Genomic DNA, 18,202 nt, shown 5'->3' on the forward strand with positions numbered 1-18,202 from the left:
GTACGACATTGCAGGTACGACACTGCAAATACGACACTGCAAGTACGACACTGCAAGTATGACACTGCAAGAATGACACTGCAAGTATGACACTGCAAGTATGACACTGCAGGTACGACACTGCAAATATGACACTGCAAGTACGACACTGCAAGTATGACACTGCAAGTATGACAATGCAAGTATGACATTGCAGGTACGACACTGCAAGTATGACACTGCAAGTATGACACTGCAGGTACGACACTGCAAGTATGACAGTGCAAGTATAACACTGCAAGTATGACATTGCAGGTACGACACTGCAAGTACGACACTGCAAGTATGACACTGCAAGTATGACACTGCAAGTATGACATTGCAGGTACGACACTGCAAGTATGACACTGCAAGTATGACACTGCAGGTATGACACTGCAAGTATGACACTGCAAGTATGACACTGCAAGTATGACACTGCAAGTATGACATTGCAGGTACGACACTGCAAGTATGACACTGCAAGTATGACACTGCAAGTATGACACTGCAAGTATGACACTGCAAGTACGACACTGCAAGTATGACACAGCAAGTATGACACAGCAAGTATGACACTGCAAGTATGACACTGCAGGTACGAGACTGCAAGTATGACACTGCAAGTATGACACTGCAAGTATGACACTGAAAGTACGACATTGCAAGTATGACACTGCAAGTATGACACTGCAAGTACGACATTGCAAGTATGACACTGCAAGTATGACACTGCAAGAATGACACTGCAAGTATGACACTGCAAGTATGACACTGCAAGTATGACACTGCAAGTACGACATTGCAAGTATGACACTGCAAGTATGACACTGCAAGTATGACACTGCAAGTATGACACTGCAAGTATGACATTGCAAGTACGACACTGCAAGTATGACATTGCAAGTACGACACTGCATGTATGAAACTTAAAGTATAACACTGGAAGTAAGACACTGCAAGTATGACACTGCAAGTATGTTATTTTACGTATGACATTTCCAGTAAGGCATTGCAAGTATGACATTACAAGCATTGCATCCCAAGCATGGTACTGTAAGTATGACACTGCAAGTATGGCATTGCAAGTATGACATTGTAAATATGATATTGTAAGTATGACACTGCAAGTATGACATTGCAATCTGCTGTTGTAAGAATGACATTGCAAGAATGATGTTTTAAGTAAGACATTGCGGATATGACATTGGAATATGACACTGTATGTATGACGTCGCAATCATGACATTGCAAGTATGACATTGCAAATATGACATTGCAACTTAGACTGTGCAAGTATGACATCGCAAGCATGACATTGCAAGTATGAAATTGCAAGTATGACATTGCAAATATGATATTGCAAGTATGATATTGCACGTATGACATTGCAAGTATGATATTGCACGTATGCCATTACAAGTATGGAATTGCAAGAATGATATTGCAAGTATGATTTCGCAAGCATGACATTGCAAGCATGACATTGCAAGTATGACATTGCAAGTATGATAGTACATGTATTCCATTGTAAGTAAAACATTGCAAGTATGTCACTGCAAGTATGACATTACAAGTATGACATTACAAGTATGGCACTGCAAGTATGACAATGTTGTATATAATACACAGGAAATAACATAATAGGATAATAAATCATTTGAAAAGGTTGTATTATTGACAAAATATTGTTATACAAATGTCTGCCATTTCTTACGCAAACACATCTTTGGTTACGGAAGAGAAAGGTAAAAACGACTCTATTGTCACTGAGGCGGTCAGTTACAAAGTCAATTCTACCATTATCAAATGCAGCCTAAAAATGTTCAATCCTATTAAAACTGGAAGAAAGAAAAACTATATATGAGAACACTGGAAAGGTAAAAATTCTTTTTAATATAAAGACCCATAAATTGTCTGGCTTACAAACAATTTAATATGTAAGAAATATACTTTGCCAAAAAACAACATCCGGGTATCCATTATTATCGTTGTTTTCAACTTTTATCAAAATTGAATTTAAGACCAAAAAGTATGTTTGTATTATTATCATCGTTGTATCTTTTCAATTCTTGATCTTTACATAAAACCTTGTGAAATAATCCCAAAATAGCATGGGTCGCCACTCACATAGTTGATACTATAGGAACAAAAGATGGGTCGCCACTCACATAGTTGATACTATAGGAACTAAAGATGGGTCGCCACTCACATAGTTGATACTATAGGAACAAAAGATGGGTCGCCACTCACGTAGTTGATACTATAGGAACAAAAGATGGGTCGCCACTCACGTAGTTGATACTATAGGAACAAAAGATGGGTCGCCACTCACGTAGTTGATACTATAGGAACAAAAGATGGGTCGCCACTCACATAGTTGATACTATAGGAACAAAAGATGGGTCGCCACTCACATAGTTGATACTATAGGAACAAAAGATGGGTCGCCACTCACATAGTTGATACTATAGGAACTAAAGATGGGTCGCCACTCACATAGTTGATACTATAGGAACAAAAGATGGGTCGCCACTCACATAGTTGATACTTTAGGAACAAAAGATGGGTCGCCACTCACATAGGTGATACTATAGGAACAAAAGATGGGTCGCCACTCACATAGGTGATACTATAGGAACAAAAGATGGGTCGCCACTCACATAGGTGATACAATAGGAACAAAAGATGGGTCGCCACTCACATAGGTGATACTATAGGAACAAAAGATGGGTCCGTTTTCATTAATCAACTAAGATCAATCCGAAATTTAAGAGTGGAATGTGAGGTTTTTTATTGGACTGTAAAATTACTTGACCAATACACTGAATTGAATTGAATTTAATTGATTTACCCCTGGTCGCATGTATCTGAAGGTGACAAATGAGTTTTGGAGAAAATACTGGAAGGCCAAAATGATTATGATATTGTAAACATGTAATGAATGTTCCCTATTGTGATATACCCGTGATCTCGAAACAATGTCAGGAATGTCTCCTCTTATTCATTGAACTAAAAGCGCTTTCATTCATCAAACGGTATAGCATGGGATAATGATGCCTAATGGACGCTAATAGATCGATGCTTAGCCGCGTTGGGACGTAATGACCTTTAGCATGTATGGAGGACTAAACAAATAGTTTCCACTGGCAAACGCAATAACCTTTTAAGTGGCATTTGAAATATTAGTCCATTGAACTGTTTCGATTTCATTCGACTTTCTTGTCAAACAAGGGGTTGATGCTGGAAGGTGCCATGTAGTATAGGGGTGTATGATTGCTTAGTGCCATATTGCAGAGACACCACAATTAGGTATGCATTCACTAATTGATTGCGGACATTATCTTTATTTATGACTAAACAATACCATGGTTACTACTAGTAGCTTGAATTTTCCTAGTTATATTTAAGGCAAGCGCTCACACGTTCAAACTTTCAATTAAAAATATGTGAAAAACCCCATTACGCAATTCATTTTTCTAATACGCAATTAGGACAAAATGGTCTTGCTTTGAATTAAAGAAATATATAAATTTTAATAAGGAAGGCAACTGGAAAACACTAGTAAGGACGCCATTTTGCAGGATCTGGTTAAATTCTACTTATCGTTCATTTACAAATACATATGTATTGGATCTTTGGTAACCAAGGTACTGTTTCCGTTACACTCCATACACAATGGTAGGAACGTGCGTCACGCGCACCTGCTAAAAAGATTTCATGAGTTCAAGGAAAACGTCAACAAACCAGATATTTTAAAAAAAAATGCATTGTTTCCCGACATCGTTCCATAAATTGCAATAGCGCAACGAACATCTATATATTCACTGTATTCACGGTAATGGCTAATTTCAGAAAGTAACTTTTCGTATTAGCCTAAAAATGGAATAAGTCTAATTCTAGATAGGTTTTCCCCATGGACGGAGGATTTTAGACATCTAGTAATGCACCAGTCAATTGTAACCACGGCCCCCCTAGGTCCGGGGGTAAACCGGGGATATCCGGGGAAATGGGCCGTCTTGTAACCTTTCAGGTGGCCCCGCAGTGCCGGGTGAATGCGGTGGTTTTGTCTTCGCGCAAAATATAGCGGGGAATGGGCCTTACCTAGGGTCCCTTGGGTGCAGGGGTATTTGGCGGGGATTTTACCATCAGTTCGTCCCCGCAGGGCGGGGATTTTACCCGGGGTTGGTTGGACCGAAAGTCAAAGTCCCCGCTATTCCCCGGACCTGGGGGGGGGGGGGGGGGCGTGGTTACAATTGACTGGTGCATAACGAATTCGTTTTTTATAGTTTATACAATATTTGTCTGATTATGATAGAATCGAAGAAGGAACTGTCATTAAAGTAGTATTTTTCTTATCGATAGTCTTTCGGTTTCCAGAAATGTTAACATTAAAGAAATTTTAGATTATTCTTTTTACTTGCAAAGTCACAAGTTACGTCGGTCTGGAATCATCTTAAGATTTGCCTCCGATGGCAAATACACCCACGAGGACATATTTTGGGATATTTCTGGACGCGTTTATATGGCAATTGAAAAACTTAGTATTTGAGAAAAGTGGCAAATAGTGTTGAAAAAATAATAAAATTTAATATTATGTTTATAGAACGTAATTTACTCCCATCTCTTGAGTTGGGGTAAATTGCCTCCGTCGGCATTTCATGTCATATAAACGGAAAACCTGGATGGCCTGCTGGGCTATATCGATTTTGGCAGGGTGCTGCAGTAAATGGTTGGCATGATCACAAAAGTATATGAATACAGAATTCTTTATTCTAAACTTTTTTGTCGATACCCTGACATTTTGTTTCCAAAAAGGCGAATGATATGTTTCAGTACAAAGTTTACTTAACCCAAACATCATGGACAGCTAAAATGTAAAATGTATAACACTCTAACAATAATTGGATAAGAGGACAGAGGTCATTTAGATCAGTTCCTCTAAATGTCTATCGGATACCTAAACGAAATATGATACAGTATTGAATACAGATATTCCTATCACAAGTCACTTATGATAGCGTTATCAATATGATTTATGTACTTTTCAAACAGAAAATATTGACCCTTTTTATTTAATATATTCAGTTTTTCAATTGCCATATCATCGCGTCCAAAACATACCCTAGGGACAAGTTTGCCAACGAAGGTAAATTTACAGAAACATTTTATAAGTAAACAGACAAGGCATGCATAAATGACAACAGATAACACCATTCCAGAATAACATAAGCAAACGTGTCCATGGTTGAGGACCCCAAAACCCCGCTAGCCACGAGATATTGTTCAAACTAAACAGTTATGTGTGTATTTGCTACAAAACAACAACATTTGTATCATTAATTAGGACTGATTGAAATGAAGAAAACAACAAGGAAAAACGTAATTTTAAGATTTATCACTATTTTCAGTTCTTTAACACAAACAACTCTTTAAATGTTTAACTAGGTCTATCATGATGCCATGTTGGAAACTGGTCGATGGCTAGATAAACAGGTTCTTTTTTATTTTGTCATTTAAGTACTTTTGAATATTTTATAATTGAAATTCCAAAGTTGAAAGGCATTATTGAAATAGTAATTAAAAGAGCGTGTGTTCTCTCATATCAACCCGAGCAAAACATTGTCAATACATTGAAGAAATCTCGAGAGACCTTTGTTTAATGTGCAAGTTCTTTACAACAGTATTTGAATGAAGTGTAAAGAATACAAAAAAGAAGGGCCATCATTTTAACGAGCTGGTCGTACGATCGATTTTTTGAATATTTTTTTCTTGATTGTTATCTCAAACATTTGAGTTCAACCGTTAACGTTAAGTTTACTTTAATTACAATATTGAAACTTTAATTTGATTTGTGATCTCGCCTAGTATTCAAATGTACATTCGAATTTCGTTAATACAATAGCCCAATTTCCTCTATGATTCTGGAACAAGCTAAAGTTTGCTACCTGCGTCTTCCAAATGAAATTGCTGGGGGAGCCGGGCCGTGTCTGGTTGGACAGAAACACCTTTTTACAATGTTCTGCCATATGCTATCAGACGAGAATTTTAATTCTACTATTACTTATTGACAAAACATATGATTTAATTAATGTTCTTGTACGAAGGGGCAGGAAATACGACATGAGCAGTGAAACCATAGCAACGGATGTGCTATTTGACGATACGGTGTTGTAAAGGATAAGTGAAAGGTGTCTCATTTTGTAATTAAAACACACTTAAATTTACTACGCATGTAAACTTTATAGTAAAGTCCATATCGTCATGTTATGCAGTTCATTCAAGGAAAATGTATTGCGGAAGTTACATGTATCATGCTACTTTCGTGAGAAATGTCGACGTTATTGTATTGGGTTGTATCCACGCACGTAACGGGAACATGTCCTACACGTATACGCTCAGTCAATGGTCCGTTCAAGGGATGGTGAATATTCAATGCTCCTCATATCTAGGTGTTTGCAATAATGAAGAGGTGTTATTTACGATACATTCTGAACAGAATAAACATGCAACTTAATAGAGGCTGCAGCGGAATTACAGCTTACGATAATGGTATCTGTTTTATCGTTTCATTATCTTGTACTGCGTAGGCTAACATCCCTGGTCGCATTTTATCCTTGAATAGTCCAATACAGTGTTGTGACATGAATAATAGATGATAACGTGAGTTGTGTGATGAAACATATTGAATTGGTACCAAAACAAACTATAAAACAAAGGCAAAGTTGAGTAGTCAAAAAGGTGTTTAATTCTTCTGGGACCTCCTGTTCCGCGGACTGTTCATCTAACCGTAACGTGAAGTAATTCGGATTTTTTGATGCTTGTGTCTTTCATTTCCTTTTTGTCATGTTGTGTGTCTCTTGTTGAGTGTTCATAAGGCCTAAACCTTGTGCATCTAGCCACGATCTTCGTGTTTGATTGTCCACCTTGTACCTCTAGCCACAATCTTCCTGTCGGATTGTCCACCTTGTGCGTCTAGCCACGATCTTCGTGTCTGATTGTCCACATTGAACCTCTAGCCACAATCTTCGTGTCTGTTTGTCCATCTTATGCCTCTAGCCACAATCTTCGTGTCTGTTTGTCCACAGTGTGCCTCTACCCACAATCTTCGTGTCTGATTGTCCACCTTGTGTGTCTAGCCACAATCTTCATGTCTGATTGTCCACCTTGTAACTCTAGCCACAATCTTCGTGTCTGTTTGTCCATCTTGTGCCTCTAGCCACGATCTTCGTGTCTGATTGTCCACATTGTACCTCTAGCCACGATCTTCGTGTCTGTTTGTCCACCTTGTACCTCTAGCCACAATCTTCCTGTCGGATTGTCCACCTTGTGCGTCTAGCCACGATCTTCGTGTCTGATTGTCCACATTGTACCTCTAGCCACGATCTTCGTGTCTGGTTGTCCACATTGTACCTCTAGCCACGATCTTCGTGTCTGTTTGTCCACCTTGTACCTCTAGCCACAATCTTCCTGTCGGATTGTCCACCTTGTGCGTCTAGCCACGATCTTCGTGTCTGATTGTCCACATTGTACCTCTAGCCACAATCTTCGTGTCTGTTTGTCCACAGTGTGCCTCTACCCACAATCTTCGTGTCTGACTGTCCACCTTGTGTGTCTAGCCACAATCTTCGTGTCTGATTGTCCACCTTGTAACTCTAGCCACAATCTTCGTGTCTGTTTGTCCATCTTGTGCCTCTAGCCACGATCTTTGTGTCTGATTGTCCACCTTGTACCTCTAGCCACAATCTTCCTGTCGGATTGTCCACCTTGTGCGTCTAGCCAAGATCTTCGTGTCTGATTGTCCACATTGTACCTCTAGCCACAATCTTCGTGTCTGTTTGTCCACAGTGTGCCTCTACCCACAATCTTCGTGTCTGATTGTCCACCTTGTGTGTCTAGCCACAATCTTCGTGTCTGATTGTCCACCTTGTAACTCTAGCCACAATCTTCGTGTCTGTTTGTCCATCTTGTGCCTCTAGCCACGATCTTTGTGTCTGATTGTCCACATTGTACATCTAGCCACGATCTTCGTGTCTGTTTGTCCACCTTGTACCTCTAGCCACGATCTTCGTGTCTGTTTGTCCACCTTGTACCTCTAGCCACAATCTTCGTGTCTGTTTGTCCACAGTGTGCCTCTAGCCACGATCTTCGTGTCTGTTTGTCAACCTTGTACCTCTAGCCACAATCTTCGTGTCTGTTTGTCCACCTTGTGCCTCTAGGCAAGATCTTCGTGTCTGTTTGTCGACTTTGTGCCTCTAGCCACGATCTCCGTTACTGTTTGTCCACCTTGTGACTCTAGCCACGATCTCCGTTACTGTTTGTCCACCTTGTGCCTCTAGGCAAGATCTTCGTGTCTGTTTGTCCACCTTGTGCCTCTAGCCTCGATCTCCGTTACTGTTTGTCCACCTTGTGACTCTAGCAACGATCTCCGTTACTGTTTGCCCACCATGTGCCTCTAGCGACGATCTCCGTTACTGTTTGCCCACCATGTGCCTCTAGCCACGATCTCCGTTACTGTTTGTCCACTTTGTGCCTCTAGCCACGATCTCCGTTACTGTTTGTCCACCTTGTGCCTTTAGCAACGATCGTCGTTACTGTTTGTCCACAGTGTGCCTCTAGCCACGATATTCGTTTTTGTTTGCCCACCATGTCCCTCTAGCCACGATCTCCGTTACTGTTTGTCCACTTTGTGCCTCTAGCCACGATCTCCATTACTGTTTGTCCACCTTGTGCCTCTAGCCACGATCTCCGTTACTGTTTATCCACCTTGTGTCTCTAGCCACGATCTCCGTTACTGTTTGCACACCTTGTGCCTCTAGCTACGATCTTTGTTACTGTTTGTCCACCTTGTGCCTCTTGCCACTGTGCATCTAGCCACGATTTTCGTTACTGTCAGTCCACATTGTGGCTCTAGCAAAGATCATCGTTACTGTTTGTCCACCTTGTGCCTCCAGCCACGATCTTCGTTACTGTTTGTCCACCATGTGTGCCTCTAGCCACGATCTTCGTTACTGTTTGTCCACCTTGTGTCTCTAGCCACGTTGCCCACCTTTGTGTCTCTAGCCACGATCTCCGTGTCTGTTTGTCGACATTGTGTCTCTAGCCACGATCTCCGTGTCTGTTTGTCCACATTGTGTGTCTAGCCACGATCTCCGTTACTGTTTGTCCACCTTGTGCCTCTAGCCACGATCTTCGTGTCTGTTTGTCCACATTGTGTCTCTAGCCACGATCTTCGTGTCTGTTTGTCCACCTTGTGCCTCTAGCCACAATCTCCGTTACTGTTTATCCACCTTGTGTCTCTAGCCACGATCTTCGTGTCTGTTTGTCCACATTTTGTGCCTCTAGCCAAGATCTTCGTTACTGTTTGTTCACCTGGTGCCTCTAGCTACGATCGTCGTTACTGTTTGTCCACAGTGTGCCTCTAGCCACGATATTTGTGTCTGTTTGTCCACATTGTGTGCCTCTAGCCAAGATCTTCGTTACTGTTTGTTCACCTGGTGCCCCTAGCAACGATCTTCTTGTCTGTTTGTCCACATTTTGTGCCTCTAGCCAAGATCTTCGTTACTGTTTGTTCACCTGGTGCCTCTAGCAACGATCGTCGTTACTGTTTGTCCACAGTGTGCCTCTAGCCACGATCTTCGTGTCTGTTTGTCCACATTTTGTGCCTCTAGCCAAGATCTTCGTTACTGTTTGTTCACCTGGTGCCTTTAGCAACGATCGTCGTTACTTTTTGTCCACAGTGTGCCTCTAGCCTCGATATTCGTGTCTGTTTGTCCACCTTGTGCCTCTAGCCACGATCTTCGTGTCTGTTTGTCTACCTTGTGTGCCTCTAGCCACGATCTTCGTGTCTGTTTGTCCACATTGTGTCTCTAGCCACGATCTTCGTGTCTGTTTGACCACATTGTGCCTCTAGCAACGATCTTCGTGTCTGTTTGACCACATTGTGCCTCTAGCCACGATCTTCGTGTCTGTTTGTCTACCTTGTGTGCCTCTAGCCACGATCTTCGTGTATGTTTATCCACATTGTGTCTCTAGCCACGATCTCCGTGTCTGTTTGTCCACATTGTGTCTCTAGCCACGATCTTCGTGTCTGTTTGTCCACCTTGTGTCTCTAGCCACGATCTCCGTGTATGTTTATCCACATTGTGTCTCTAGCCACGATCTCCGTGTCTGTTTGTCCACATTGTGTCTCTAGCCACGATCTTCGTGTCTGTTTGTCCACCTTGTGTCTCTAGCCACGATCTTCGTTACTGTTTATCCACCTGGTGCCTCTAGTAAGCTCTTTGTTACTGTTTGTCCACCTTGTGGCTCTTGCCACTGTGCCTCTAGCCACGATTTTCGTTACTGTCAGGCCACATTGTGGCTCTAGCAAAGATCTTCGTTACTGTTTGTCCACCTTGTGCCTCTAGCCACGATCTTCGTTACTGTTTGTCCACCATGTGTGCCTCTAGCCACGATCTTCGTGTCTGTTTGTCCACCTGGTGCCTCTAGCCACGATCTTCGTGTCTGATTGTCCACCTTGTGCATCTAGCCACGATCTTCGTTACTGTTTATCCACCTGGTGCCTCTAGCCACGATCTTCGTGTCTGTTTGTCCACCTTGTGCCTCTAGCTAACATTTTCGTTTTTCTTTCGTCCACCTTGTGCACCTAGCCACGATCTTCATGTCTGATTGTCCACCTTGTGCCTCTAGGCAAGATCTTCGTGTCTGTTTGTCCACCTTGTGCATCTAGCCACGATCTTCGTTACTGTTTATCCACCTGGAGCCTCTAGCCACGATCTTCGTGTCTGTTTGTCCTTGTGCCTCTAGCTAACATTTTCGTTTTTCTTTCGTCCACCTTGTGCATCTAGTCACGATCTTCATGTCTGATTGTCCACCTTGTGCCTCTAGGCAAGATCTTCGTGTCTGTTTGTCCACCTTGTGTATCTAGCCACGATCTTCGTTACTGTTTATCCACCTGGTGCCTCTAGCCACGATCTTCGTGTCTGTTTGTCCACATTTTGTGCCTCTAGCCAAGATCTTCGTTACTGTTTGTTCACCTGGTGCCTCTAGCAACGATCGTCGTTACTGTTTGTCCACAGTGTGCCTCTAGCCACGATATTCGTGTCTGTTTGTCCACATTGTGTGCCTCTAGCCACGATTTTCGTTTCTGTTTGTCACCTTGTGCCTCTAGCCACGATCTTCGTGGCTGTTTGTCCACATTGTGCCTCTAGCCACGATCTTCATGTCTGTTTGTCCACATTGTGTCTCTAGCCACGATCTTCGTGTCTGTTTGACCACATTGTGCCTCTAGCAACGATCGTCGTTTCTGTTTGTCCACCTTGTACCTCTAGCCACGATCTTCGTTTCTGTTTGTCCACCTTGTGCCTCTAGCCACGATCTTCATGTCTGTTTGTCCACATTGTGTCTCTAGCCACGATCTCCGTGTCTGTTTGACCACATTGTGCCTCTAGCCACGATCTTCGTGTCTGTTTGACCACATTGTGCCTCTAGCCACGATCTTCGTGTCTGTTTGCCCACATTGTGTGCCTCTAGCCACGATCTCCGCTACTGTTTGTCCCCGGAGTGGTGTCCATTGCACTACTTTAATTGCCACTTCTCCTCGAGTTGAGCTTCGTGAAAAAAAACAATGAGAAGACAATTAAAGCATTGAAACTGCTCAGTTGTGTTGTGACATTAATTATAAATGAATACGTGAGTTGAATGGTGAAGTATGTTTAATTGATAACAAAAAAAACCAAAACGGAACAACCAAGGCCTAAGATTGGTGACATCTGTCATGTTCTCAATTGCACCATTTCTCAATTTATGGCTGTTGAAAATCAATGAGAATTAATTAAACTGGTTTGAAGTGCAGGAGTTCTTCAAAAAATATCGTTATAGAGGCATATGACATGTTAAAAGAATACTTCAAACACCATCATTGCAGAGGGACGTGATTACCAGCAATGCTTCAAATGTCATCAGGCTCGTAACATGTTACCAGAAAAACTTTGAATATCATCTTTGTTGAGGCACGTGACATGTTACCAGAAAAACTTTGAATATCATCTTTGTAGATACGCGTGACATGTTACCAGAAAAACTTTAAATATCATATTTGTAGATACGCGTGACATGTTACCAGAAAAACTTTAAATATCATCTTTGTAGATACGCGTGACATGTTACCAGAAAAACTTTAAATATCATCTTTGTAGATACGCGTGACATGTTACCAGAAAAACTTTAAATATCATCTTTGTAGATACGAGTGACATGTTACCAGAAAAACTTTAAATATCATCTTTGTAGATACGCGTGACATGTTACCAGAAAAACTTTAAATATCATCTTTGTAGATACGCGTGACATGTTACTAGGGAAACTTAAAATAGCATCGTCGTAGTGGCACGTGACATGTTATAAGGAATTTTTCAAATATCATCATTATAGAGGCACGTGACATGTTACCAAGAATTCTTCAAATATACAATACTACGCTTTATCACTAAAGGAACTGCTAAAGTGGGCTATAAACCAACAAAGTTATTATACAATATACAACTAGGTGAAACCTATAGCGAACCTACATTGACTGTTCAAAGGCGGTATACCAAACATGTATCAATGAAGATGCATGTTGGGCCACTCTGTGTTTTATTTTACGTTGTGTGATACGTTCAATGTCTCTTGTTTGGTGTAGTTTCCATAACAATACAATGACAATTACATAGAAAAGGCCAGTAAATCAAAACCTGATCGAATATCCTGCTTAAAAGCGCAATGCTAAGGCCTAAGGCACACTCAACGTAAGACACACAACGTCACAAACAACTCTACATAATATTGTGTAGAATGCCCATTTACCCTGTCACCGTTCTTTTCTACCGCTTCACCTCAAATGTTAAGGAAATCTTGAAAAATACTGCCTTTTCATTGGACAAACATTACAACGGACTACACATGCATCGATACGATATATCTTTATTAAAGAGTGTTCCATTACCACCTTGAAACGGTCAGGGGAAAACCCGAAACAGGAGTACGCTGTGGGGGGAGAGAGGGGAGGGGGGCTAGTTCACAGTTTACAATCACTCAACTTCAAACGTGTTATTTTATCTTACGTATCAATATGTGGAAAACTTCATGAAGGCATATTTATTTCAATTACTAAGCGTTAAATACTTAATGAGTTAGACCGTAATTACGTAAGTTGCATGACGTATTGTGAAACGCCTTGAGATATTTTATACATTCTTCTGTTCCGGGGATCCCAACAGTTCTTACTCAATAACAACTATCTCAGAGGCAGGTTAAGACACTTGACGTTGATCATTGAGCGCCTCGCGAAGACATACTGGATGTGACAGAAGTTCAACATTACGTACGAAGAAATGTTTCTTTGCACACAAGCGTGTTATAGCATTTTGGGAATCAATACCCAAGGCACTGGTAACATTGCACTTAAGAATGATGGGATCTTCGTAAGCGGCATGACAGGCAATATTAGTTATAGTGCGATTGTACAGAGAACCAAGCAATTGTTTCATATATTGAATAGTTTGATACTCGTACTAAAAACTTAAGTGTTTTGGTCAATATGGCAGCCACATGTACTGTATTTACATATATTTCATTGTATTGCAGTTTCATCATTAAATTACAAAATTGACTATGAGTTCTTTTCTACACATGGCTTAACTAAATTAATGAAGTCAACAATGAGTCTTTTTACATTAAAATTATTCTCAAATTAGTGCTTCCGTCATGTTACTTAACAACAAATAACTCACACTAAAGATTGGACGCTTTCTATCTGTGATATTTGAAACCCTCACGCAGAAATAATGGATGTGACATAACGTTAGAAGAAACATTCCTTTCACCAAAACAGATGGCACTTAAGTCTAACTTAGCAGAGAAAATAAACATTTGGGGAATCAATAACTAGCGCAATGTTTCCTTTAGAATGATGATATGTCTGTGAGGTTCGAGATAGGGAATATTTCGTTTGTACATGTACTGTTTGTTGTCTAGTATCTGACTCCTTCTTTCATTACCTAAAAGTTAAGATTTAAGTATATGACATGAAGTAACATATTAATGATTAAGAATGGGCGGAGTGAGCAAGACTAAGAATACAACCGCATTGACTGACACATCTGTCAATCTGACGCAGGGAGTGTGTATCGGATGAGTGGCAGAAGACGGACCTTGAAACACCCGTGAAAGTTGAAATTCTCAATGATAAAGCTTAGTACTTATGATTGCCATTTCATTGCTGTACTCTTTAGCTTGTTTGCACTACGATTTACTTACACGAATAAATGGCTAGATACGACACAGTCGATTAACCATTTATTTTGTGAATGTACATACTAACAATCTTTAAGCTTTCAGAAGTCTACGTTATATATATTGTGTAAAATATCCTTTAAATGGGTTGGTCACTGTTTTATTTCTACCTGTTCACCTAGTCCAAATAATTGTACGTTGACGGATTTTTTTTACGATTTTTGATATGGCAAATCCCTCACGTACAAATTGTTTTGTACCAAAAGTGGGTAGTTGTTCCGATCGGGATTCCGGGGTAAAGCATATGGGTCCATAAAATATCATAAAAAATAAGAAAGATTACTAGATAATGTTATCTTATATTAGTTCCGTATACAAAAAATATCCAACGAATAATTATGAGTTTGATGGGGTTTTCTTCATTTCATTCTGTCAAAACATAACGCAAGGCTGCAGTTCACAGTTTTACAACAATCGGAGCACTTCGGTCATGGCGAGTTGTTACGATTGTTTTACGAGGTCTATCACGAAGCTTGTCGGAGGTGGCCGAGTTATTACGATTGGTCGAGTTGTTCCGCTTGGCATAATTGTTGTCCGTGTCAGTCAAGTTTCGTTTTATTGGAAAGGTAGATCATGTGTTTAATGCTTGTTTTGTGCAAAATAGCTTGTACTTACATGGCAAAATATGAATATAAAACCTTATCATCTATTTTAAACATACAATACTTCACAAAATACAAGGATTAGGGATTGAAAGAATCCCGTATAACACGTCTATTATTTTAGACTACCTGTTCACCTCTCTAGAATGAATAACGGTGACTGCTGATTTATTTAAGTAAATGTATTGGGAAACTTAATATTTACTGCATTTTCATAGGACAAAATATAATGTTGACCACTTAACGAGGTACAAGTACGGCTCTGACTATTGGGGAAGTATTTGTTTGAATTTATGAGATTAACGTACCAATGCATTCAGTAAAGGTGTTTGTAACGAACGTTAACGATTTGGTTCCCCGCTTGCAGTGTATGCGCTTCGATGCAACAGGGATACAAAAGAAACCAGTTTGGAAATATCTTATTTCAACTCAGAGATGGACAGGCCCGGTGTAGCTGGAATACCGCTTTTTATTAACATTAACCAGCTTAGTGTTCGCAAGTATAGCTTGAAAACTGGCCTAGTCTCTGATGAGATGTCGACTTATGTACCTGGTTAAATCTATAACGTCTTACTGGTGATTTACCAAAAACATGTACGGCATATTAAATAAAACATGTCATTTCAGTTGATAAAATGTAAATGTGATTACAAAAGCCATGGTATTTCGTAAAAGAGGTAGCATGTTAAAAATGAAAAGTGTTAATTTAAGGAATGAATTGCGGGATTGATGTCAGTATCGGGGTATGAAGCCAATTGGGCTGGTCAAAGTATATGGATCCGAACATATCCGACGATGTTGCGTCCATCGGGTGATTACCGCAAATGCCGAAAGGCAGTTAATTTAAGGAGTGGAAGTTGAGATGTATAATTATATACAAAAAAAATTGAATTGAATTTGTCAGTGTATTATTTGGGGACTGTTTTAACTACATGGGTGCATTTGTAATAAACTGTGAACACTTAGTTAGAAAAGCCTTAAAGGCACTATATATATTATGAGGTAAATGCAATAAATATGATATCATGCCAAACATAGGTTGTCAATTATGAGATGCCTTTGTTGGCTCAATATAACGTATGGATCGGAGGTTTGGGGATACGGAAAATCAAAAGAAATCGAGCGTATTCATAAAGAATTGCAAAATAGTTTTTTAAGGTATTGGTCCAAAGTTGTTGAAAGAGATAACGTTATAATCAAGGAAATACATAATATGTCTGTTAAAATTGCCAAATGGTAAACGGAATCAGGTAAATGATGTAAATGATATTCTAAGCATGGCTATGCATATGTTTTGATAATCCATTGATATATGATGTTAATACATTTGTCAGTTTATAAAGTGAAATATACATTCAAGCAAACGTGGGGCAATGACAAGACTAGAAGTAGGGTTTTAAACCGGTAAACTAATAGTTGAAGTACATTAGATTACCAACAATACATTAAGAACTATTTTTATGTTAAACCAAACATGTATAAGTTTGTAGATCAAATGATGTGACAAGTTGAATTCACGTTATATTAATGTAATTGTCTTCTATGACTTCGTTGGTATACGTCAAATATAATTAATTATGTCCTTTTCGGATTCGAGCTCACCTAACACCTTATCAGTGGCCAAGTTACCCTCTGCATCATTAGCAACATAATTTGGGTCAATGAATTTGGTTTCACTCTTCTTGGTATACAGAGCCCACGACGTTTATATGTCAGATTGGTATAATATAATACCTGATAGATGTGAAATTTTATCAGTGTCTTTGTTGGCAGTTCCCTAGATATCCTTACTCGCTGTATGTTTATAATATGTGTTTTGCTGTTCAATGACTGTATTTTGCATGTTCCCCTTCATTACGGTACCTGACAGGTGTGTCACCGTTAATCTTATCAGTGGCTATGTTTACAGTCCCGCGCCACTACGTGCAGGAGGGGTTGTGGTTCCGGTGCCGCCCGCTCATCACGAATAACCACATAGAGGAGACGTGTGGCGAGTCCGCTACTGGCAGGGGTGAGTAAAGTTACATGAACTATAACAAACTTCTCAATACGTGCTTAAATATGTAGACTTCTTATTGTAAAATCAGTAAATGCATTGTATCGCATTTTGATTTAAAAAGATGTTTTTTGTATGCAATACAAATGTATACGTGTAAAACACTTGTTCCGGAACAGTAACTACATGCCAGGTATTTCTTAATTAATACAATTCAATGCATGTACTTATATAATAATTGAATATTGTAACATATGACATCATGTTCCACATACGCGTTTAAATTTCGTATAACAAACAACACTACTTACATAGTAGAGAGGTTTGGAAACACATATGTATGTGTTGGTAGTGTCGTAGGTTCTTTTCGGGTATTTAAAATTATCAATGTGCTATTTCTTAGTGTGATATCTGTTGGAAAACGATTGTTTTGTCTTGAAGAATGTAACTGTTATTATTCAAATTTAGTTTGCAGATCAAGTGGCTAAGATGGATACATAATATTGTTTTCAAGGGATACAAAACGTTCCTCAGTTTCAGCTTACTTCCGTGACTGTTGTCGCTCCTGCATCCCTTTAGTATTACTGTATACAGTCTCAGACGAAACAGCACTAGCCTGTGTTACATGCATGGCCTTTTATTGGATATCATATCTGGCCCTCACCGGAACATCAATAGTTATATATGCTATCATATACTTTATGTAGCAGCAGGGAAAGAAGACTAACATACGATAAGGTTTACTGCCTAGTTGTCTCTCCTACAGGACAACATGCTTGTGACCAGTATTGGCATTCATCAGCAATAAAGCCGAGCGACATCTTACCAACAGAAAATAGAGTATCCTCCCTTTAGCAATCTTACTATCATGTCTTTTTTGCAGATATCTGCTGACAATCTTATTAATTTTGCATATTTCATTATCCAAATAGGCAGATCAGCGACGCCGTACATAACCAGTCTTTGCAAGACCTTGGGTTTTACCATGATTTTTATCCCCAAAGTTTCAGCACATATACTTAATAACAAAAATATCCATGTAAAGTTTCGGATTAAAGAGGAGGTCGATGAGGCAAATGTAATCTCTTTCAACCTTTGTTGTTGAAACTGAACTGGAAATACAAACGTTTTTGTCAACATGTACGTGTTTCTGACATGCATACGGCCAGGGGCTGTATTCAATATAGTTTTTTATCCTTTTCCTTAGACATGCCTCAGTGATTCCAATCAGTTGATTGGTCAATTTGTT

At 39.8% G+C, this 18,202-nt stretch overlaps 1 protein-coding gene across 2 annotated transcripts in view; it reads left to right on the forward strand.

The window, feature by feature from the left end:
- Window positions 1–18,202, forward strand: part of LOC128202671 (uncharacterized) — a 73,406-nt gene that overhangs the window by 26,372 nt on the left and 28,832 nt on the right. Inside the window, exon 3 of one of the 2 annotated variants that reach the window (XM_052903712.1) lies at window positions 16,852–16,968. In XM_052903712.1, the coding sequence (XP_052759672.1) occupies window positions 16,852–16,968 (117 nt within the window). The remainder of the gene's footprint in view (window positions 1–16,851; window positions 16,969–18,202) is intronic. The other variant, XM_052903713.1, reaches the window with a different exon arrangement.

The sequence above is a fragment of the Mya arenaria genome, chromosome 9 (assembly GCF_026914265.1).
Source record: "Mya arenaria isolate MELC-2E11 chromosome 9, ASM2691426v1".
Lineage (NCBI taxonomy): Eukaryota > Metazoa > Mollusca > Bivalvia > Myida > Myidae > Mya > Mya arenaria.